Source organism: Pelodiscus sinensis, chromosome 1, assembly GCF_052426305.1.
Source record: "Pelodiscus sinensis isolate ZL-2025 chromosome 1, ASM5242630v1, whole genome shotgun sequence".
NCBI lineage: Eukaryota > Metazoa > Chordata > Testudines > Trionychidae > Pelodiscus > Pelodiscus sinensis.
Genome location: NC_143052.1, coordinates 193766786 through 193791947, shown reverse-complemented (window position 1 = coordinate 193791947; position 25162 = coordinate 193766786). Strand labels below are relative to the sequence as shown.

Genomic DNA, 25162 nt, shown 5'->3' with positions numbered 1-25162 from the left:
ATGGGGGGGATGTCACCCCAGGCCCCTCATAGCCCTCCCTTCCGATAGTCTGGCTCTGCCCCAGGCGTCCCTGATTCAACCGCTGCTGGTCAGTTTCAGCAGCGGCTGAATAGGGGACGCCTGCAGAAGAGCAGCTGGAGTGCTGCCGGGTTGGTCCGGTAGCGCTGCCCCTCGGCGCTACTGGACCAACCCGGCAGCACCCCAGCTTCTCTGCCCCAGGTGTCCCCAAGTCAGCCACTGCTGATACTGATCAGTGACTGACTCCAGGAAGCCCGAGGCAGAGCTGCTCTGCCCCGGCTTCCTGGAGTCAGCCGCTGATCAGTTTCAGCAGCAGCTGAATCGGGACGCCTGGAACAGAGCAGCTGGGGCACTGCTGGGTTGGTCCCCACAGTGCTGCACCTCGGCGCTGCGGGGATCAACCCGGCAGCACCCCAGCTGCTCTGTCCCAGGCGTCTCCAAGTCAGCTGCTGCTGAAACTGACTAGTGGCTGATTCCAGGAAGCCGGGCAGAACAGCTCTGCCTCAGGCTTCCTGGAGTCAGCTGCTGGTTAATTTCAGCAGCGGCTGAATCGGGGACAGCTGGGGTGCTGTCGGGTTGGTTCTGTAGCCCCGAGGGGCAGCGCTACGGGACCTACCCAGCAGCACCCCAGCTGCTCTGCTCCCGTCTTCCCGGATTCAGCCGCTGTCAGTTTTAGCAGCGGCTGAATCGAGGAAGCTGGGGGCAGAGCAGCTCCAATGGTCCAGCTGCCCAGAGCACTTCCGGGTTCCTGATGGTGCCGGACCATCAGATGCAGGACCATCAGAGTTTTACTGTAGTGTGTTCCCACTACGGGGAAGCATCAAAATTAGTCCAGGACAGGCTCCATTAATGTGGACGCACTACCTTGACTCAGAGCTCTGGAGCTTCTTTTCCTTCCTCTGTAGCATGGGGCATGGATCACTTGCTGGAGGATTCTCTGTATCTTGGGGTCTTCAAACCATCATTTGAGGACTTCAATATCTGAGATATAGGTAGAAGCAAAATGCAGGCCAATGTAGCACTTTAAAGACTAACATGATGAGCTTTCGTGGGCCAGACCCACTTCCTCAGATCAAATAGTGGAAGAAAGTAGTCACAACCATATATACCAAAGGATACAATTTAAAAAAATGAACAAATATGAAGATATAGGTGAGAGGATTATTCCAGGAGTGGGTGGGTGAGATTCTGTGGCCTGCATTGTGCAGGGGGTCAGACTAGATGATCATAATGGTCCCTTCTGACCTTAAAGTCTATGAGTCTATGAGCTCCAGGAAGCACTGGGGAGTAATTAGGTCAAATTACTCTGGGGAGTAGTTATTTTGAAATAGTGGCACTGGAGCATCCACACTAATGCTTTTTCAAAATAACTATTTTATTTCAAGGAAAGCCAGAGTACCTAGTGTAGACCAGAGGTTAGTGTACAACAAGTCTGGGTTTAACTGATGCAGAAATGTCAGCGAGTTTTCAGAGAACTGGAACAATAGCTCTGAGAAGTGTGAACTGCCCCATTCATCTCAATAAGGTGTTATATGCTCAGTGGTCATGATTTAAAGGGTTTAAATGAAATGCGTGTTTTATTTCTTATGTCAGAAAAGATATGGGGAATTGCAGATATGCAAAATTCATTGAATAACATCTCATTTCAGTGCCAAAGGTGTTTTGACATTTGAGATATATCACAACTTATTCCCCCACCTCCATCCCAAGCAAGAAGGAGTTATGCTAGCTTAATGAGCCCAGCAGGGGCCCTGGGTATAATTCTCAAAGGGGAGCCAGTTTTGTTCAGAGGGACGCCTACTCGTATTTTGTTCATCAGCAGGACTTACTCTGAGTGGCATCTTGTTTTGATGGCACACATGGATCGAGTATATTTTCTTTGAGGAGCTTGGAAGAGTACCACCACTCTTTTTATAACTCAATCTGGTTCATGTATAAGTGTTTGCAGGACTGTGGCTTCTGAGCACTGTTTAAGTATGGCTAAGTCTAGCACATTTTCCCTGTCCAGAGTGACAGATTGTTTTGTTTAGAGAATCATGTTGTAACTATGCTATGCTAGTATGTAGCCATATGTCTACACAGCAACATAATTTCGAAATAACTACCTGTATTTTGAAATAACTTAGACCGCGTCTACATAGCAGGCAGTTATTTCAAAATAATATTGAAATACTGTCAAACTGGAGGACTCCTTACTCCAACTCCTGCAACCCTCATTGTATGAGGAGTAAGGGAAGTTGGAGAAGAGGACTCTATTTCGCAATAAGTGCTGTGTAGAAAAACCCAATTTCAAAATAAGATACACAATTGGCATAGCTCATTTTGCATAGCTTATTTTGAGTTAAGCCCTGCTGTGTAGATGCATCCCTAGGGTATGTCTACTCTACCCCGCTAGTTCGAACTAGGGGGGGTAATGTAGTCATCCGCAGTTTGCAAATGAAGCCCGGGATTTGAATTTCCCGGGCTTCATTTGCATGAAGCCGGCCGGCACCATTTTTAAATGCCGGCTAGTTCGGATTAGGCTTCTAATCCGAACTAGCTGTACGCCTCGTTCCGCTAGTTCGAACTAGCGGGGTAGTGTAGACATACCCCTTGAGAATAACCTTTATACCATTTAAATAATTTTACAACTTTGCTGCACTTATGGAATAAGTCTATCAAAATTCAACAGTGCTCAGGTTATTCTCTAAGGCTATGTCTAAACTACACCCCTCTGTTGGCAGGGACGTAAATTAGATGTATTGAAAATGCAAATGAAGTGGGAATTTAAATATCTCATGCTTCATTTGCATAATGGCGGCTACCGCTTTTTTTCGAAACGGGGCTTTTTGAAAAAAAAAGGCAGCTTAGATGGCACATTTTCGACAGAAATGCCCTGTTTCAAAAGATCCTGTACGCCTGTGAAATAGTCGTGCAGTGTAGACATACCCCCTGGGGGAGTCTACACAGCAGGGCTTAACTCGAAATAAGCTATGCAAATTGAGCTATGTAGCTTATTTTGAAATACCATAAAATCGCGAGTATAATGCACACTTTTTCCCCACGGTTTTTAAGGGTTAGAACCGGGGTGCACATTATACATCGGAGATAATTTGTACAATATTTTTACCTCCCCCTCCCAGCCAGGCTCCAGGACATGGCGCAGCATGTGAGCAGCTGGACAAGGCTCCTCCCCTTACCCCCCGCAGGCGCGAGCTCAGCTGCCTGCCCGCCATCTGCTCACCTTGTCTGGGAGCCTGGCTGACCTCACACCTGCCTTGAGGGCCCCCTGCTCAGCTGCCAGCGCGCCAACCTGACCTTGCGCCTGCCGCGGGGACCCTCTGGCCAGCTGAGCTTGTGCCTGCCGCAGGGTCCCCCTGCTCAGCTTGAAGTACCGGCAGCTGAGCAGGGGGTCCCCGCAGCAGGCACAAGCTCAGCTGGCCAGGGGGCCCCCACGGCAGGCACGAGCTCAGTGCGTCACATGAACAGCTGGGTGGGAAGAAGGTTTCAAACTCTGCCGCTGGCTCCCCAGTGCTGCACTTGCTTTTCCCTGGCGAGCCTGAAGGTAGATATACGGTAAAATCACAAGTATAATGGGGGTGCGCATTATAGATAAGAGCTCAGTTTATTTGAGAATTATAACGTTTAAAAGGTAGGTGCGTATTATACATAGGTGCACATTATACTTGAGATTTTACGGTAGCTTATTTTGAAATTGTGAGTGTCTACACAGCACTTATTCGGAAACAGAGCATTCTTCCTCCGACTTCCCTTACTCCTCATACAATGAGAGTTACAGGAATTGGAGTAAGAAATCCTCCAGCTTGACAGTACTTCGACATTATTTCGAAATAACTGCCTGCTCCATGGAGCTGGAGTAAATTATTTTGAAATAACGCTAGTTATTTTAAATAATGCTGATGTGTATACATACTGTAAGATGGCTCTTTTGAGACATGTTCGGGAAACCATTCTAGATCCTTTCTAGAAAATCATTTTCTCAGTTTGGAAGTGATGGGTACAACTGAGGAAAGTTTAGTTGTGCTACATTATCATTTAGCATCTGATTAAAGCAACCATCTGTTCTTTTAATTTCTATCAATTAGGCTGCAATAATATGAAATCATTATATGTTTCCCACATGGCGAATATCAAATATGTTTATTATCCCTTCTTGGGAACAACATTACCCTTATTCAAAGGCTAATACTATGGCTGTCCAAAAGAACAAAAATAAGTAAAGTTGTTGGTTTTATGTCAGTGTTGTTTTGTTTTGGAAATAAATCCTTGAAAGCATGGTAAAAGAATAATTAATGTTGGTGTCTTAAAATATGCTTATTTTCCTACAAGAATATTTTACACTAATTCCACAGTAAGCCATTCAAATACCCTTTTATGAATTATATATGAGAACAATTTCATATTGGAAACCCAGAGTAATCTTAACTTTATTACTAAGACTTGTAAAATTTTATTTTACTCTTTAATATTATCCAATCTAATGGATAGCATAAAAACCTTACATAAGAGCAATTTCATAATTGTTAATGTGGCTTCTCATCACTTAGAGAAATTAATACAAGATTTGCCAATTCAGATAAACTTTAATGAAGTCACTGGGTATTTAGGGCAGTAGGCAGCAGTTATTAAAATGAAAGATGCACTTCTGTAGATGCCATCCAGAAGGATTAAAGGACACAATTCAGGGTGACAAACTCCAATTTGACCTACTTTCCCTCCATCTATTTCTTTTCAAGTTTATTATTTTTTATTTCCTCAGATAAAATGCTTCAGTAATGTCTCCTATCATAGGCAACTGGTGCCTGCATGAGTAGGGGGTCCAGGGTGCACCACACAGAGGAACAGGGAGGTGGTATGAGGGGGTACCTCTGTTAGCAATTAAGATTTTGGTTGGGGTACTGGGGGTCTCCCATATAAATGTAAACATAATGTTATTCACAATTGATGGTGATTAATTTGATAAACCAAAATTGTTGCTGGTAAAGTTTGTAGAAGGCAAATTGATACCATTGTAAATAATAAGGAATAGGTCAATTATACAGAGTGATCTGTATTACTTGATAAACTGGTTTCATTTGAATAACATGTGTTTTAATATAGCTAGATGTGAGGTCTAGGAACAAAGATTATAGGTTATAGTTGCATAGAGTTTAAGGCCAGAAGGGATCCTTAGATTATCTCTCTCAATTGTTGTATATCACAGATCATTACATTTCCCCAGATACCCGTATACTGAACTAAAGCATTTCAGTCCTCAAAAGACTCAATGATTGTGTGCCACAAAAAAAGAACAAGGAAGTGTAAGGTGCCACCGATAACCAAGGCCCATGCAGGATGGGACTGTGTTCTGGAAAGCATTCAGAAAGAGCATCAGATGTGAACAATCAGCATTAGTTACTCTGGCTAAGACTAGCATGCTTTTTGGATGAATGAACAGAGGAATATCAAGGAGGAGCAGGGAGAAGGTGTTCCCTTTGCATGCTGCGTTACTGAGACCATTACTGAAATATTATGTCCTGTTCTGGAATGGGAATTAAAAAAGAGCTGTTAAAAATAGGGAAAGGTTTAGAAAAGAGCTGCAAAAGTGATTCAAGATCTAAAAGATCCACTTTACAATCAAGATTTAGGAAGCCATTTAGTTTATCCAAGAGAAGGCTAAGAGATAAATTGTCCGTAAGTACTTGGTATCTAATAATAGAGGCAGTCTTTAATTTAACAAAGTAAAACAATATCAAATAGTTGGGAGCTCAAGATAGGCTAATGCAGACCTTAAATAATGGACAAACTTTTTAACAGTGATAGTAATTAACCATTGGAATAATTTATTTTGTGGTTGTAGTGGTTTCTCCATGGAAGTCTTGGATCAAGCTGTATGTCTTTCTCAAATATATGCTCTAGCTCAACCTTAATATATGTGCTTCATATAGGAATTGCTATATAAGTGGATGATTATAACAATTCTCTTCAGGCCTTAAGACCTATGAATCCACAGTCTATTCATTCTGATAGTAAGGTGAAGTTGTACAGTGGAGACGGCAGGAGACTGAGGGGGACCGGGACTTATGGATTCTGCCCCTGTCTTTTCCACTGACCCACATGATATTTGACAAATCCTTGACTCATCTGTGTGACTCAGTTAACCCATCTGTAGAACAGTTATAATAATAATATTAACAATATCGGTCTACCTCACAGTTGAGTTCTGAGTAGTAGTCAGTGTTTGTAATGTGTTTTGAGGTCCTAGTATGAAAGATACTATGTGAAAATCATGGTCCTGATTTTTCAGAGGTGCTGAGCACCAAAAACTGCAATTGAAGTTAATAAGAGCTGCAGGCACTTAGCATCCCTGAAAGTCAGGCAGTAAAATTATTATAATTATCAAGTTTCCAAGGGATTATTACATTCAATAGGAAGGAAAAATAAATGTGGATTATGAAATATATTTTGACAGTGTTTTTTTATTAACTGGCGTGAGCGTGATTTCTCTGCCTCTCTCCCTCCATTGAAACCTGCTAACAGCAAACAAACAAAAATCTTAAATTTCTCTGAAAAGATGCATATTACCAAAAAATCCTTGTTTAGCATATTAAGTAGGTAAATCAAAAAAATTAGATTTTGCTAGAGCAAAACCAAGAATGATTAAATTAAATATGTCTGGTGAATAGAAAATTCCCCAAGATCAACAGGATAATAAATGCATGTCATTCTCCATCCTGGTACATTGCTAAACACTTTTGAAGTACAGTACATAGAATGCTCAACACTTAGGCTTTGTTGCAGCTGACAGCCTGTCGGCTTTAATGAAAATGTTCTTCGTTTAGAAGGTGACAGGAATTACATACGTTTCCCTTTATTTTTGTCATCTTTTATGTCTAGCATTTTTATGGCTTAAAGGAGTTGGTTATAAAAATGTTACATAAGTATGTAAAATATATTAAGAGAAAGAGGAAGAGAAATGCTTTAACCCAGTAATTACACACAGTGTGTGTTGGTGAGAAATGTATACTGTGTGATCAATCTGACATGTGGCGATAGCGCTTTATTTTTAGTTATCTTTAAAGAGAGAGGGGCAAAAATTCCTCAATAATGTAGTAAAGGTTTTATTTAATAGCTCCCTTTCTAATATCCTATTGTGAAATCATTTAAATAGTGTTAATATTATGTGTACATTCAAAGAGGCAAACCCATTTTCCTGGGGCTAAGGCTAGAAGAAGATTACCTGTACATTAATAATTCCTTATTTCAAAATAATTGTGTGTAATACATTGTTCAGATCGTGATCATTTACAATTTCTCGGCTGTGCATAGAATCATAGAACACTAGAACTGGAAGGGACTTTGAAAAATTGTCAAGTCCAGTCCCTTGCCCTCATGGCAGGACCAAGCAGCATCATAGACATAATGTGATATTTCTCTAGCTTTCAGACAGGCTTAAAAAAAAAGACTAAATTTGACCGGCATGTGTATATAGGAGTATTTGAGAACTTTTGCAGGCTGGAGTAAGTGAAAGAAGTCAGAGGTGCAAATGAGTGGTGTGGGGTCTTGGAGTGGCTCATATATCCATCCATATATGTCCCTTATAACAACAATAGGCAATGTACATGTGTCTCAACAAAAGATTCCTTTTCCTATATTGGTAGGAATAATATGTATTAGGTGGGAGATGTTGTGGCAATTCAACTTTTAAACCCAAGTTTTAAACCCAAGTATATACAAAGACAAGCACGTGTGTAACTTTACACGTGAGTGGGACCGCTTGACTGCTACCAGCCCCACTGCTGCAGGGTGTTCCCCAGGGTTCGTGGCTCAGGCCATCGGGCCACTGCCAGTCCTGCTGCTGCCGGGGATTCCCCAGCTGGGGTGCTCGGCCGCCCTGTCCCGCTACTAGTGCTGGCATCACTGTCACTGGGGATTCCAGCTGCCAACCACCACCAGCCCCACTTCAGCCCGGGGGTTCCCCAGCAGAGGCTGCCCAGTCATCCCATCCCCACTGCCACTAGGGTTTTGGTGAGATTCCTTGCTGGGGCAGACAGGGGTTCCCCAGCTGGTGCTGGGACTCCCTGGTCACCTGTCCCTGCTAATTCTTGGGGTTCCCTGGCTGGGCCAGGAGTTCCCTGGCTGCTGCCTGGCTCAACTAACGCCAGGGATTCCCCAGCCAAGGCGGGGGGCTCCCCAGATGCCGCCTGGCCCAGCTGGGGCTCCCCAGTCCCTGCATTGCTCCTGCCTTCTCCGGGGTTCTTTGATCCAGCAACATCTGTGGTTCAGCAGGGGAGGTTCAACCTGTATCCAGCCCAAGACAGGGAGGCTAATGATCTGACCAGAAGACCAAATTTGGCGATTAATCTGGTTATGTACGAACCAAGGTCCATTGCGCACATAGTGCTGAGAAGAAGTAATAGAAAAGAGTGATTCCAGTCACTTTTGGCTATTTGTACATGCAATTACTTTATTCTCATACATAGTTAGATAAATGAGATGGTTAAGTCCATATCTGTTCACTTAAATTTCTTGAAATTCATTCCCTTCAAGTGTGATCATTAGAGTTAAGGGTTAGCCCCAACTGAGATTAATAAGAGCAGCTCGCATCTCTGAGAGCAATCATGTAAGGCTTCCTGCAGTCACAGGAAAGCATTTGTGCATTGGTTATGCAGTTCACATCATGATGATTTCTCTGCAAACAAGGAATGTAAACTTTTTAAAAAATGAAAAGTCTAGATTCTACAGACATGCTGGTCAGATACTTCAGAAGTTATGGATCTGGATTGTGGGCTTAGTTTTTGGCATGATATGGCCCGTGTCCCTTTTAGCACAGATATTGGAATCTTTACTAAGAAAAATATTTTAAAATCTTTCACAGAAGTTAGGTTGCCAAGTAATGAGTGCAGGCAGAGGAGAGTAGATTGCACAGTTGTATTTCAGGGTGTGTAGGCTGTAAACACCATGGCTACGTCTAGACTGGCATGATTTTCCGCAAATGCTTTTAACAGAAAAGTTTTTCTGTTAAAAGCATTTGTGGAAAAGAGCATCTAGATTGGCACGGACGCTTTTGCGCAAAAGCACTTTTTGCGGAAAAGCGTCTGTGCCAATTTAGACGCGGTTTTGCGCAAGAAAGCCCTGATGGCGAAAATGGCAATCGGGGCTTTTTTGCACAAAACAGTTTTTAGCTGTCTACACTGGCCCTCTTGCGCAAGTACATTTGCGCAAGAGGGCTTTTCCCCAAACGGGAGCAGCATAGTATTTGCGGAAGAACATTGAGAATCTTACATTAGATCGTCAGTGTTCTTGTGCAAATTCAAGTGGCCAGTGTAGACAGCTGGCAAGTTTTTCCGCAAAAGCAGCTGCTTTTGCGGAAAAACTTGCCAGTCTAGATGCAGCCCATGGGAAAGGGAAGGATAGTTAGCATGGTGCCAGGGGAGTAACGAAGAGTAACATGGTGGAATTAAGCAAATAATATGTTCACTGAATACCAGTGAAACACCATGGAACAGCCTTCCTAAGAAGTGGTAGAAGCCCCATCACTGCAGGCATTTAAAAGTAGACTGTGCAAATAATTAGAAAATGTAATGTAGAGGACAAGCATTTACTAGCCAGTGAATGCCCTAAATCAGGGCTACTCAACTTTGGAAGCCCCGGGGGCCACAATGATACTCACAGCACATGCCGAAGGCCGCAACTTAAGTGTGGTTGCATAGACATTCAAATAATAGCTTCTTTCATGCTGACGGGCATGAATACAAAGATTAAGGCAAGATTACACAACACGCAGGACCCATTTAATTCAGTTCTGCTGATTTTAATAAAATGCAATATTTCCCTGATTTCCACCCATATGATGGCACTTTCAATAAGCACTGACAGTTCAGGAATTGAACTACTAAAATGCACCTCAACAGAAGACCATTATATTGACTTGCCATTGTGGAGTGTGTTCCCAGTGGAGGCCATGTTCAAAGGATCTCACCTGTTGAGCCCCATATAAACTCAATCCTCACCACAGGACACAAACAAACAGGCTGCGGGCTGGATGTGCCCTACTGGCCCCGTGTTGAGTAGCCCTGCCCTAAATGATCTAATAGGTACTTTCAATCTGCTTTCTGTGTTTTCACCACTTCCAAGGTTTGTCAGTAGAACTGTTAAACTGCTGTATGAGAGTAACGTGAACAGCCAACAAATTCCTATTTGGCTAAGGTTTACTCCTGGAAAAGAGCTTGTGGTCACATTAGTAAGCTCTTAAGTAAAAGAAATGGTGCTGATTATTCTTACTGAGTTACTTTTGCATTGTTAGATCAACTATACCATTTTCTCCAAACATTGTAATGAAAAATATTCCAGTATTTTAAAACACAAAGAATGATTTTCCCCCCTTATGAACTTTAAATTGTATATTTCAAGCATAATTGTACTGCTCTGAAATACTATTTCCCAGGAGGTGGTGTCTGCCTTCCACTCTGCTAAGAAGCCTATTTTGTTTCAAAGTAATGTGGGCTGAAACACAAACCCTGTGCATTTTGGTAATTAAAATTTTCAAGACAATATGAAATAGATCTGGTCCCTGGATAGTCCAAAAAGTAAAATAGCTTCATCTCAGGGTAAACACGTCATGTTTTAGGTTTGAGTATACTCCCAGAATGCCTCCACAGATATTCCCTCGCTGAAAAGCCTTTCCCCTCATTCTCTCTATGACATTTGCCCCATGTCTATCACAGCTGCTCAGGTTGAGCACTGAGCTCTGCATTTGATCCAAAGTGAGCAGGAGCTTGATGTCCTGTATATTTATGTTTCAACAGGACTTGTCAGCAGCAGCTCAGTATAATGGTTTAAGCTCTTTTGCAAAAATAAGGAAAAATAATAGATTCAAAATTCAGCCTCACCCTTCTTCCATTGGAATAGGTGGCAAATATTGTCTAGGCTTTTAAGGAAGCAGGATCAGGCTAAGACAGTGTCATATCACAGGGAAGGCAGGCAGGCAGGCAGGCAGGCAGGCAGGCAGGCAGGCAGGCAGGCAGGCAGGCAGGCAGGCAGGAAGGAAGGAAGGAAGGAAGGAAGGAAGGAAGGAAGGAAGGAAAACATTAGACTTTCTTTCTTTTTTTCTTTCTTAACCTGTGATATGGCACTGTCTTAGCCTGATCCTGCTTCTTTCTAACTCACTATATCTTGTTCCAGAGGTCAGTCCTAGGCTGTCTACAGATTCTTTTAAAGTTTTTAGATCACTGCTGAAATGGGATGGCTCAAGAAATTGTCTTCCCCACAAATACCATTTTATTTTGAATAATTGATTCTTAGAAGTGCTTATACCTTGATCCATTTGCAAGTCCCCTTCATATTGCTAATCACAGACAAATTCGTATACAAACCCATGTCTGGTTAAAAGGAAGTGTTCCTCACATCCTTTTTACTGAATATTGGTTTATAGCTGCTGTCATTCCTGTATATTTTCCACCATAATTTGAGAATTAGGATAATCTTTTGCAATATGCACGTACAAATGTTCTCATTTGTACATGCATATTATCAAACAACAGGAGAACAATAGTTCACTTAATATTGCTATATATAATTTATCTCTTCATTTTATAAAATGCAGTAATATGTAGGTCTACAATCCTATCTTTGATAGGATAACGAGCCTTGTGGATAAGGGAGAAGCGGTGGATATCATATACCTAGACTTTAGTAAGGCATTTGATACGGTCTCACATGATATTCTTATTGATAAACTAGGCAAATATAACTTAGATAAGGCCACGATAAGGTGGGTGCATAATTGGCTGAGAGTTGTTGTTAATGGTGCTAAATCCTGCTGGAAAGGGATAACAAGTGGAGTTCTGCAACGGTCTGTTTTGGGACCTGTACTGTTCAATAGCTTCATCAATGAAATAGATATTGGGATAGAGAGTACGCTTATTAAGTTTGCAGATGATACCAAACTGGGTGGGGTTGCGACTTCTTTGGAGGATAGGGACATAATTCAAAATGACCTTAGCAAGTTAGAGAAATGGTTAGAGGTAAAAAGGATGAAGTTTAATAAAGAGAAATGCAAAGTGCTCCACTTAGGAAGGAACAATCAGTTCCATACATACAAGATGGGAAGCGACTGTCTAGGAAGGAGCATGGCGGAAAGGGATCTAGGGGTCATAGTGGACCACAAGTTGAATATGAGTCAACAGTGTGATGCTGTTGCAAAAAAAGCAAATATGATTCTAGGTTGTATCAACAGGTGTGTTGTAAGCAAAACTCGTGAAGTCATTCTGCCGCTCTACTCTGCACTAGTTAGGCCTCAGCTGGAGTACTGTGTCCAGTTCTGGGCGCCACATTTCAAGAAAGATGTGGAGAAATTGGAAAGGGTACAGAGAAGAGCGACAAGAATGATTAAAGGTCTAGAGAACATGACCTATGAAGCCAGGCTTCATGAACTGGGCTTGTTTAGTTTGGAAAAAAGAAGATTAAGGGGGGACATGATAGCGGTTTTCAAATATCTAAAAGGGTGTCACAAGGAGGAAGGAGAAAATTTGTTCCTCTTGGTTTCTGAGGACAGGACAAGGAGTAATGGGCTTAAAGTGCAGCAGGGGAGGTTTAGATTGGACATTAGGAAAAAATTCTATGATTCTATAATTCTATACAATTCTAGATGATTCTTCTCAGAGGGAGCTGGGTGGGTGTTTTTATGAATGTTAAAAGTTGCACCGCATTCAAATTAGAATGCTAGATACCACATGATAGAAAATATTACTGTAAAAGCAACTCTGTATTTTCTTTTTATCCCATGTCTCTTAACTTCAATTTTTTCTAATGGAAAAACTTGGCAAAACCTATCCTTTCTCTGAAAGGAAGCTTGCTTGCATCCTCACTTTGTTTGTTTGTGTGTTTGTTTGTTTGTATTCCAGCAATGCTTGGAGGTACCAGATGATATCCGCAAGCACCCTTGTGCTTAGTGTTGTATATATATAAAGTAAGATATAGTCCTCATTCCCAAAAGGCTATGCTCTAAATAGAAAAGGTAGACAGAATGAGGAGAGAGTATTATCACCATTTAATGGATGAGGAACTGAGACACCAATGGTACATCTACACAGCAGTGTTATTTTGGAATAACTGACATCATTTCAAAATAACAAAATGTGTGTCTACACAGAAAGCCATTATTTCAAAATAATGTTGAGCTGGAGGACTTCTTATTCTGACTCATGTAACTCTCATTTCACAAGGAGTAAGAGAAGTTGAAGGAAGAGTTTTCTTCCTTTGACTTTCTTCTGTAGAGACAGCGCCAAAAGCCAAATTAATATTTGTGACCATATTTTCCTATACCAGATACAGGACACCTAATAAAATTGCTCATATTTAAGTGAATTCAATGGCAATCAATCAGATCTATACAATGCAAATGTTCAAAATAACATTAAGTTGACTGAGTGTAACCCACACACCTAGTGTGGTTCACTGTCTCATGCAATGGCACCTAGACCACAGGAACAGCTAAGAAAGAGAGACCTCTGCAGCATGGGCTGAGAGCCAGCTGGATTTTAGCTCAGAGGGTAGAGGCTCAGATACTAAGCTGGCAGTTACATGAGCACCCATTAAAAAGATAAACTGCATTATTATAACTAATAATAGGTAAAAAATTAAACTATATACTTACAATTAAATGGTTACTGCTCTTTAGAAGTGCCTGCCTTGTCCTCATCTTGCTGTCCAGCATGGTTGTAGGTGTGCTGGGCTGTGAGGTGGTGGGAAAGAAATGTGAGCTGGGGGGACTAGGGAGTGGAAGTTCTAGGCCTCAGCGGTGGGGCTGTGAGCAGGGGTGATGTGCAGGGTGCTGTGCTTCTGGCAGGGCTCCAGCAGGCTCTGTCTATAGGGAGTCGAGGGGATGTTGAGTCAAGGGGCTGTGGGGCATGGCATGTGCCTGAGCCACTGTGTTCCTGAGAACGGCCAGTTTATAAGTAATGGCCTTGTGCTGACCTGAGCAGAGCAGAGCTGCCCTTGCCATCCATTCCCCTTTGCCTCTAGCTGCCCCCTGGCTCTGGGGATGGGCATCCCAATGCACTGCTCCGTTATCCCCTTGAAGGGGGATCCCTCCATTATTCCTCCCATGGACTCTGAAGGCTTCTCTCCCATGGGGAGCTCCAGGCACACAGGATTAAGCCCTGTTGCTCTCATCTCATGTCTTGAGGGGGTGGGAGGGAGCAAGGATAGAGCTTCAGCTGAAGTGCGTGCTGGGGATTAGAGCCACTGGGAATGGGGGCTGTTGCTGGGAAGTGGGGGCCACCAGGTATGGGGGCTGCTGACCCATGGCAGGCGCTGCTGCAGAACGGGGCTGTCGGGGGGCTGAGGGTGCAGCCAGCGAGGGGGACTGCCAGGGAAGAGGGCTGTGGGTGGAAGGGAATGGGAGCTGCAGCCAGCAGTGGGGGCCACCCGGGAACGGGGCTGCTCAGGAGATGGGGCCTGCAGCCAGTGGTGGAGGCTGCCAGGGAAACTCCGTGGTGAGGGGTGTCGGGGAAAGGGGCTTCAGCTCTGCAGGGGCGCCAGCAGTCAGGGCTTCAGCCCCATGTTCTGTAAGTGCTGGCAGACCTCCCTGTTTCTTTAGGTGCACAGGGGGAGGGGTGACACACACTCCATATGCCCTACTCTTCACAGTATATATACAGGCTACCAGTCTCTGTCTGGTTTCTATCTCTCTCTGCACCCTGCCTCACTCCAGATATCACATGCTGGTCTCCTGTGTTTACAGCCAGCCACAAACAGAAGGCTGCTGTGGCTGCGGGGCATGCACATATGGGACAATTTGCCCCTTTAAAAAAAAAAGTCGGGATGCCTGCAAGAGAGCTTAAATAAGGGACAGTCCCGGTAAAAACAGGATGGATAGTCACCCTATGAATTAAGCTATTTCAACTTAAGCTACGCAATTGACATAGCTGAAGTTGCATATCTTAGGGTATGTCTAGACTATATCCCTCTTTCGACAGAGGGATATAAATTAGACACTTCGAAATTACAAATGAAGCTGCGATTTAAATTTCCCGTGCTTCATTTGCATAATGGCAGCCGTGGTTTTTTTCAACACAGGGCTTTTTGATAGAAAAATGGCAGTTTAGATGGGGATCTTTCAAAAATGAACCCCTTTTTCAAAAGATCTTGTACTCCTCAAAAAATGAGGTTTACAGGATCTTTCGAAAAAGAGTTTTATTTTCAAAAGATCCATGTCTAAGCTGCCTTTTTTCTATTGAAAAGCCCCGTGTCATTGGAAAAAATAACCCCAACTATACATATAATATGTTGGGGGCTAATTTAACTACAACTAATCAGAAAAGAGATCTTGGAGTCATCGTGGATAGTTCTCTAAAAACATCCACGGCAGTGTGCAGCAGCAGTCAAAAAAGCAAATAGGATGTTAGGAATTATTAAAAAAGGGATAGAAAATAAGACGTAGAATATCTTACTGCCCCTACATAAAACTATGGTACGCCCACATCTTGAATACTGCATACAGATGTGGTCTTCACACTGCAAAAAAGATATTTTGACATAAGAAAAGGTTCAGAAAAGGGCAACTAAAATGATAAGGGGTTTGGAACGGATCCCATATGAGGAGAGGCTAATGAGACTGGGACTTTTCAGTATAAAAAGAGGAGGCTGAGGAGGGATATGATAGAGGTATATAAAATCATGAGTGGTATGGAGTGGGTGAATTAAGATAAGTTATTTACTTGTTCCCATAATATAAGAACTAGAGGTAGCAGGTTTAAAACTAATAAAAGAAAGTTCTTCTTCACACAGAGCACAGTCAACCTGTGGAACTCCTTGCCAGGGGGGTCTGTGAAGGCTAGGACTATAACAGAGTTTAAAAAAGAGCTAGATAAATTAATGGAGGTTAGATCCATAAAAGGCTATTAGCCAGGGGGTAAGGAATGGTGTCCCTGGCCTCTGTCAAAGGCTGGAGATGGATGGCAGGAGACAAATTGCTTGATCATTGTCTTTGGTCCACCTCCTCTAGGGCACCTGGTACTGGCCACAGTCAGCAGACAGGCTACTGGGCTAGATGGACCTTTGGTCTGACCCAGTATGGCCATTCTTATGATTTTATGTGTCCAAAAAAACTGCAGCCACTATTATGCAAATGAAGCACGGGAAATTTAAATCCCAGCTTCATTTGCAATTTCAAAGTGTCTAATTTACATCCCTCTGTCGAAAGAGGGATGTAGTCTAGACACACCCTTTATGCGACCTTTGCCCTGCTGTGTAGACATACCCCCAATAGATAAAGTGATTTGTCCATGTTCATACAGGAAGTCTGTAATAAAGCTAGGAATTGAAGCCAGGTCTCCAGTCTTCTTACCCACAAGACTAACTTTCCTTTCAAAATTTTGTTCATTTTTACTTAACAGTGTTCACCTCTTTGATACAACCAGGTTTTCATCACGCATGATTCTTAAGATGCACTGGATAGCATTGCTCCTCCTTATTTATTTCCCATTATTGTGGTTAGAATTATCAATTAGCTAAACACAACATGGAGAACAGGTCTTGTTCATTCTTCTGTGTTGTGTTTATTGTCTAATTACCTGGTTCTGTTAGCACAGCAAATAAAAAGATAAAAATTGCAAAAACCTGTATACAACGTGTGCTTTTGTTGTTGTTCTTGGTTAAAGAAGAGTGGTTTAAAAGAAATGGAGACACATATATTTACATATTATATGTAGAGTCATAAACTTTAGTGCCAGAAGGGACCATCCTGGTCCTCTAGTTTGACCTCCTACATGTTGCAGGCCACAAAATCTCACCCACCTACTCCTGAAGTAGGCATATAACTTCTTTCTGAGTTACTGAAGTCCTCATATCATGGTTTAAAAACATGTGAGTTCCAGAGAGCCATTTACACTAATTTAAAGATGCAAATGACCCATGCCCTATGCTACAGTGGGAGGCAAAAAAATCCAAGGGTTTCTGCCGATCTGACTCAGTGGGGAATTCTTCCTCAACCCCATATACAGTGATCAGTTAGACCCTGAGCACGCGGACAAGACCCACAAGGCAAATACCTGGCAAGGAATTCTGAATGGTAACTCAGAGCTCTCTAGTATCCCATTTTTGGCCATTGTAGATATTTGCTAGTTGCAGTTGCAAAAAGGCCATATGTCATTGTAGGTAATCTCAGCAAACTTATCCTACAATCAGAGGGTTGGAAGAGACCTCACGAGGTCATCAAGTTCAACCCCCTGCTACAAGCAAGACCAATCCCCCCCCCCAAAAAAAAGCCCAGGCAAAATGTTCTGTTTGTTTGCTTCTGAACAATGAGACCAATGTAGATTAATGTGTCTGTATTATATAATATAATATAATATAATATAATATAATATAATATAATATAATATATTAATAGTTTACAAATTAGAGAAGAATCTCCACCACATTTCTACAATTTAAGGTACTGTGGGTCAAATGATAGAACAATTCAGTCCTGTCCCTTTTTAAAGAGCAGCCTCTGTTGGGCTTCCTTTCATCCTGAAATTAGATTTTGCTTAAAAAAAAATGTAATAATATTGCTGGGGTTTTTTTTCAGTCTTTGAATTTGAAAGCATTTCCCTTTTCTTGATCTATATTTATCTGAGCTCTTAATCTATGCTTAAAGCCCATAAGTCTCCCATTGCAATGTCTCTTCAAGTCATCTGAGGTTAGCTTTGCTGTCTTTGTTTTCTATTCTGAGGTCACACTTGAAAGAGACCCCAGGGCCTTCTCAGTGCAAGGTTCCAATCTTTTTCCACATAGATCCCCCCTGCTGGAGATCTTTCCAGATCTGGGTGTAAAAATTTTCTGTTTTTGCAAGTTTCTCTCTAACTGCATAGGTCTCTCTTTATCTCATAATCTTATCTGAAAATGTTCTGTTTGTTTGCTTCTGAACAATGAGACCAATGTAGATTAATATTGTTTTATTATGAATATCCTCCCAGATAATTATTCTGGTGTATATCATTCCCCAGGTAAATTACTAGCATAAAATAATACTCTTTGACATTTAAAGTAGTTGACTCAAATTCTTTATTAGAGAAGTCTTGCTTATATTTTATTTAAAACACCTCTCTGATACTCAGAGCTATAATAACCATGAGTATGAATTAGTGATATCTTTCTTTGATAATCATATGTCATATTTTTCATATATGTTCTTATACTTTTATAAGCAATCCACCTGAATTAATTTCTAGGTAGGCATCCATAAATGAACACTTTAAAATATAAGATTGGCAACGTAATTAATATCTCTAGACTCTGATAAGGAAAACGTTATTTTTATTGTTTTATTGTTATTTTATTGTTTTGTCTTCTGAGGTAAAAAAAAAATGATGAGGCATTCTGAACACAGTAAACTCATATGTCTTTCAGGATCTAGATTTCTCATCACATCCACGGGAGCCTTGTATATTGTAGATGTACAGAATGAAGATGGATTGTATAACTACCGATGTATCACACGGCACAGATACACTGGAGAAACAAGACAAAGTAACAGTGCAAGACTTTTTGTATCAGGTACTTTGGAATTTCTTATACTCACTAATCTGTCTGTCTGTCTGTCTGTGTGTCTGTCTGCAAGTTCATTTGTTCAAGAATTCCCCCTAAATGGTGAGAACTAAGACAACTGTATTTGATATGCAGCTTCTTCTAGCTCTAACTTAACGCAAGGTCATGGTTTGGTTGTGCCAAGAAAACAGGAAGTGCCAGGAATGAGACTGTTTTCCGTAACATAAAACGGAAGGGGCACAGAGAGGAGGGACGGGATGCTGAGTGGCGCAACTGAGGGCGCTGAGCCCGCAGGGGAGAGCTAGACTGCACAGAGACCACTGGGGGCAGCCACACCACCAAGAGAGTGACCAGCCCTTGCCTGCCACTTGCCTGGGTACATATCCCTCCTTTGCCCAGGACCCCCTGACCCCACCCAGGAGCCCCTGCTGCCCCCCAAAAAAGATGGAACCGTGGCCTGGCTCTGGGCAGACTGCAGGCCATGGGGACAGGTAGGTACTGAATGCTGAGGGAAGCCCCCAGAGCCCTGCCCCACTCACACAAATAGCTTGCAGATGGGGTGGGGGGCATTGGAAGTTGAGGCCAGCCCTCAGAATGTCACCCCACCCAAAAAAAGCTGCAGGCCATGGCTGGGACCACTGAAGGCTGGAAGCATCCACCAGAGACTGCCCCCAGGCAGCCTTTAGGCCATGGGGGGCACTGCAGACTGTGGAAGCCCCCAAACTCCACCCCTCTCCCACAGTCTGCAGGTTGCGGAGGGGCACTGCAGGCTGGGGGCAGTCCCTGAAGGACAGCCTGAAGGCTGCAAGTGGGGCTACTGCTGGTGGTGGAGCTCCAGATCCCTGGGAGGAGTTCCTATCCAGGGAGCACACCACAGTCCCCCCCAGGAACAGGCACCATCCTCACCACCATGGAGCCCTTCCACACCAAGCCCTGTCCCCGAACCTCCCACCCGCTGCTCTCCCTCCTGCACCCCACCCTCGTCCCTGACACCCACCCTTGTCCTAACTTCCTGCACAGGCCTCTTCACTCCCAGCCCTTGCCCTGAACTTCCCCACACTGAACCCTGTGCCTTCAGCTCCCCACTTCCTGCTCTCAGCCCAGCACTTTCCACCCCTGCCCTGAGCCCCCCTAACCCTTCTAGTCCCCTGCCCCTCCACTGCCTTCCAAGTCCCCGCCTCATCACACCCTGTGCCCTAACTTCTTCCCTAAATCCACCCACCAAACCCTTTGCCCTCATCTCCCCAACCCCTGCCCTCACTCCTGCACTCCCCAGCCCCTTTTTATTCTTTCAAAAGACAGATAAATTGCAAATATTGTCCACCAACAAGCTCTATTGTTTGAATCACTTTCCTTCTTGTATTAATACAAACTTTTTCCCTTCATTTTTGAAAAATACAGTCATTTATAACTAAAGTGTGTACATTTCCCTTTTATTTTCCAAACAAACCCCAAAACCCATTAAAGAATACATCTGCTAGTACTATATATTTCTTTCTTTAGCATATTGAACTGCTAAGGCAGAAACTACTGGCACTGATAGTTACTTGTCTAGCAAATGAAATGCAAATGTAAGTACATAAGAATCTACAGCACTTTTCCTGTAGAATGAAATATTATAAATTATTTTTTTAACTTTTTCAGTCAATTATGTGTTTTCTAGTGCATCATATATGGAAAATACTGTCCACAATGCTATAATGTAAACTATTCAATGAAAATATTCATTCTCAGAACTGGGATACAAATGCAGGAGTTTCTGGCTCCTAATTGGCAAAATTATGCTGATATTTCCATAGTCAAATGGCCCTTTCATCAGTAATATAGGTTTAGCTACACATGGTCTGTTCCTCATGTAGTTTGAAAGATTTACTTGCTATTTTTCTTCTACTTTCTAGTAAATATTGACTGAGATGGTCCCCATTCTGCAATATTAATGATTTAGCAATTTTATTTTGATCATTGGGCCTGCGAATGAAATACTTAATGACATCATTTTCAAACCATCACTGAGGCTATGTCTAGACTACATGGCTCCGTCAATGGAGCCATGTAAAATAGTTTATTCAGCATAGTCAAAGAAGCGGGGATTTAAATAATCCCTGCTTCATTAAAATAAAAATGGCCGCCACACTGTGCTGATGATCAGCTGATCCGGCACAGCGCAGCAGTCTAGACGCAGCGTAGTCGACAAAGAAAGCCTTTGTCGATTGCTCCGGTAAACCTCATTTCACAAGGCATACCAGAGTGGTCGACAAAGGCTTCCTTTGTCGACTGCACCACGTCTAGACTGCTGCGCTGTGCCGGATCAGCTGATCGTCGGCACAGTGCAGCGACCATTTTTATTTTAATGAAGCAGGGATTATTTAAATCCCCTCTTCTTTGACTATGCCGAATAAACTATTTTACATGGCTCCGTTGACGGAGCCTTGTAGTCAAGACGTAGCCTGAGGTATTAGCCTACATAATTAGAGTGCTCAAAGAGTAAAAAAGCACTTAAAGCTGGGAAACAACAATTAAAAATGGAACTATGCCTCCCTGTATCTTGGTAATTAAGCACACATAGCCCTAAAATTTCAGAATGGGATGGGCAGTACTATTTGTCCAGGGATTTGGCTCAATTATGCAAACAAATTTACATGCCTGGAAAAAGAAGCTATTTTCAAAATTGGATATGCAAGCTGCTTGGGAACAAAGAAAAGCTTCCCAAATAACATGGAGGTTTGATGTTGGGAGCTAGTGAGTATTTTGGTGAATTTTAGTTGATCTATAGTGCTTTATAAACTCTAGCTTCTCACTTGTCACAGTCCTTTCATTAGGTAAATAGGTGTGAATTACTATCCCAAGTTTTTCAAAGGGGATAATTGAAGAAAAAAGGGTAAGTGACATAACCAACCCTGATAGTGTCAACAGTGAAGTTACAAAGCAGGAGTCAGTGAACATGCTTAAAAGTACAGCCAGGTTTCTTAACCCTACAACTTCCAAATGAGAAGGCAGATCACATAGGAGTGTGTTCTTATTTTTATTTTACAATCTCATTATTTTTAAGACAGTGTCACAGTTGCTGTATGTCTAGTCATTTTGAAATGCACAGGGTTGTCAGTGCCTTCCTCCATGTCCCATGGCTCCTCCTCTCCGTTCCCAGTCTTAGCACATGAAACTGGAGCTGAGTGTGAAGAGAGGAGGCAGGAGCAAGGACTGGGCTTTAGTGCTACCAGATAGAGGGAGAACCCTCACTTACACACATGGATCTCCTAGGTCACTGAATCCAACCCCCCGCTATATCAGGCAACCCTGCCATGTAATCCCATTCATACATGTCACAAGTTCCATCTTAAACCAAATTAGGTTTACAGCCTCTGCTGCTACTCCTAGAATGCTGTCTGAAAACCACACTCTTCTGATGCTTAATGGGTCGATCTGTTTGTGTTTGTGAGTGTAAATGTATTTGCACATGTCTATTTCTGTATCCAGAAATCATTAAGCATCTGCAAAATCATCCGTTTTTGTGCCCCAGAGTATAAGTGCACATCCATTCGCTCTTCCACCATCCTAAAAGGCCATCCTTCCTATTTGATGCCTAATGCATGGGTTATACCTAGGGCTTCTGGGTTTGTTTCTTTGTCTGTTTAATTGTTAAACACTGAGAAAACACTCATGCATAAATCTTTTTAAAGATATAGACTGTTTTTTAGTGTTTAGACTTCTCCATGTAGACAAACATAAAAGTTTGTCTCCAGAGCAATAATGAGGACTACCGGGGTGTGATTTCAAAAGTGCATGAATATGGTGTGCATTAATTAGTCGATATGGACCTGATAGGGGCTCTCTAAAGATTCCCTAGTGTTCTTTAAAGTAGTGCTGTCTGAAAGAGTAGTACATTAAAGCATGCTAGAGAACATTACCAAGAGATTACTCACTGAAGTGTATACAAAAAGCCCCTGAGTTTTGGATATCTACATGAAACTCAAAAGTTTCTCAAACTAAATTCTGAAAAACGAAATTATTACAGAAGCTCTAATGATGTCATTATAGCAATTACCTGTTTTGACTATCAAACAGTTGTTATAAAGGCATAGCCCTGCAGATCAATTTGGGTATAGGAATGATTACAAACTGAAAACTGAAGGACTCATCTTCCTTCCCAGGGATTAATCCTTTATCAAGAAAATCTGGTGATTAAATCCACAAATCTCCGCTTCTTGCAGCTTGCCAACTGTGACTGAGATCTTAGGTCACCTACTGTCCTCCTTTCTTCTGCAAATGTTATTTAATGGTTGTTCAGATCCTTGAAAATATAAATCAGTACATAAATGCTAAACATTATTTCATTATTCAATCTAGAAGTATTTCACTATTCAAGTCCAATTATTTGTACTATGTCCCATGTGACTGAAACACTCATTCCTACTTTTCTCAGCTAGATGTGGAAATATAAGTCCAGTGAACTGGTCTGTCTATTGATCCCAGGTATTTTGTCTTAACAGTAAATGATGATTTTCATCCTTTCCGTTCAGATCTATAATAATGGTCCCATTCTCTCATGCAGTCAAACTAAGATGGAACCAGTGTTTGAGTAGAGTAATAAGGTTTTTTAAAATTCAGTCTTTGGGTGAATCTACACAGCAGGGCTTAACTTGAAATAAGCTACGCAAATTGAGCAACGTCAATTGTGAAGCTTATTTCAAAATAGCTTATTTCGAAATTGGGAGCGTCTACACAGCACTTGCTTTGAAATAGAGCACTCTTCCTCCAATTTCCCTTACTCGTACAATGAGGGTTACAGGAGTCAGAGTAAGAAGTCCTCCAGCTTGACAGTATTTCAACATTATTTCAAAATAACTGTCTGCTGTGTAGACTACCCTTTCATTCTTTTTCATACCATTCTCCATCAACATTTGCTATAGATTATTGTGACATTTCATGAGCTTATATTACCTTTTTACACTTGGGCTCACAATCGGGGTAAATTTGCCGGCCCAGTTATCTCAGTGGAATATCCAAACCTTCTCACTTTTAGTGAACGTTGGGCGTCTATGTCCTTTAGGAACTTTTGAAAATGACAGCCAGAATGTATTTTAAACATCATTTCCAAGTTTTTAAAAAGTTATTAAATCAGTTTTAAAAAATCAAACAAACTGACTTAAAGCGGCCAGTATGTTATGATCTTCTCACTGCATCACTGATTTTCACTTAGTCTATCACATCTGTTGTATTCTGCACCCTCATGAGAGTGCTACTTCATCTACCTTTTTGTTTTGATGGACCTCAGGTATTTTTTTTGCACTCCAGCACCACGATAGACAATATCATCTGGTTGAAATCTGAATCGTTACAAATCACCAGCTTTATAGTGTGATGAAATATCCATAAAACAGTACACACCAGGGATAATGTACTGGTTAGTGCCCTGTTGAGTCTGGTTAGAAAGCATATCAAATATTATATGTGCAGCTCCTGTAGCCATCCCAGACACATCTCTGGTGGAATTAAGATCACATCCTCACTTCATTCAGTAGCAGAGAAGACCACTGTTCATCCAAAGCTCCTTAAATATATATTATGTTGAACAGAGGTTACCGAAGTGTCTGCATAGCTTAAGGATCATTACTAGTATCCTATCCATATTGCATTTTCCATGAGTTAACGCCATCAAAAGCAAGTTGAGGCCGCAGGGTACCAAATAGGATATATACGGAAAACTCTTGTTATACAGCATCTTCATGTTTTGGCTGAGGCCTGACACTACAAACCAAAGATGAAGGAGCTGCAGGTTAACCACTTTGTTATGATTGCTTTCAGCTTTTCTAAAACATTATGGGGAGAGTGTAATTTCTAAAAGCCACCCAGGCACGTCACAGCATGCTAAGGAATCTTATAGGTGATGATGCCAAAGAGAGATCCAGTGGTTACTATTGCATATAAATTAATTGGTTTGGTTATGGGTAGGCAGTTGGTGAAAGCATGCTGTAGAACTGATGTTCTTCCTGGAGTGATTACATATGTCTATTCCACTGCAGGTGCTTGTGCGCTCCAGGGCACAACAGAGACATTTTGCTTTTGCAATACCCATTGGAAAGGTATAAGCACTTTCTGCTGACTTGTGGGTACGCCACGCAGAGGCTTATAGGGTTGAGCCACCTTGACCCCTCTCTGTGAGTTCCCTTCTGCTGCCCATGATGGTTGTTGGAGCTCCCTTTTCTTGCTTCTGCAAGGCTTTTCTTTTAGCCTGCAAGCAGTACCATTTTTAGAATCTGTGTAACTAGCTAGGGTAAGTTAGTTGAAAAAGAAAAAAGCTGATTTTTTTGTTGCTTGTATGTCTCTGGTGCCTAATCTAGGTCCCAGTCCTGGTACTGGAGTTATGCTTCTGCTCCCTGGAGGTGTAAGCCCTGCCACTCTTGTGGTAACATGGTGCCAGTTAGTGACTTTGGCCCCAGCTGCTTTCTGTACTTGGGGAAGGCTCACCTAAGTGACAGTTGTAGCAACAGTAAGTGCTTTAAGCTTAGCTCTGAGAAGGGTTTTTGTTTTAATAGTAATAATAAACAGGTATTTTGTGGTAATTGTCAGAGGCCCCAATCAGATTGGGCCCCACTGTACAGAATGCTTCTGCAGCACAAATGTAAGAAAATGA

At 42.1% G+C, this 25162-nt stretch overlaps 1 protein-coding gene across 1 annotated transcript in view; it reads left to right on the top strand.

Annotated features, from left to right (window-relative positions):
• The window catches only part of DSCAM (DS cell adhesion molecule), a 697767-nt gene that overhangs the window by 395082 nt on the left and 277523 nt on the right, over window positions 1–25162 (top strand). The window contains exon 4 of the mRNA XM_075912112.2: window positions 18394–18540. Coding sequence (XP_075768227.1) covers window positions 18394–18540 — 147 coding nt within the window. The remainder of the gene's footprint in view (window positions 1–18393; window positions 18541–25162) is intronic.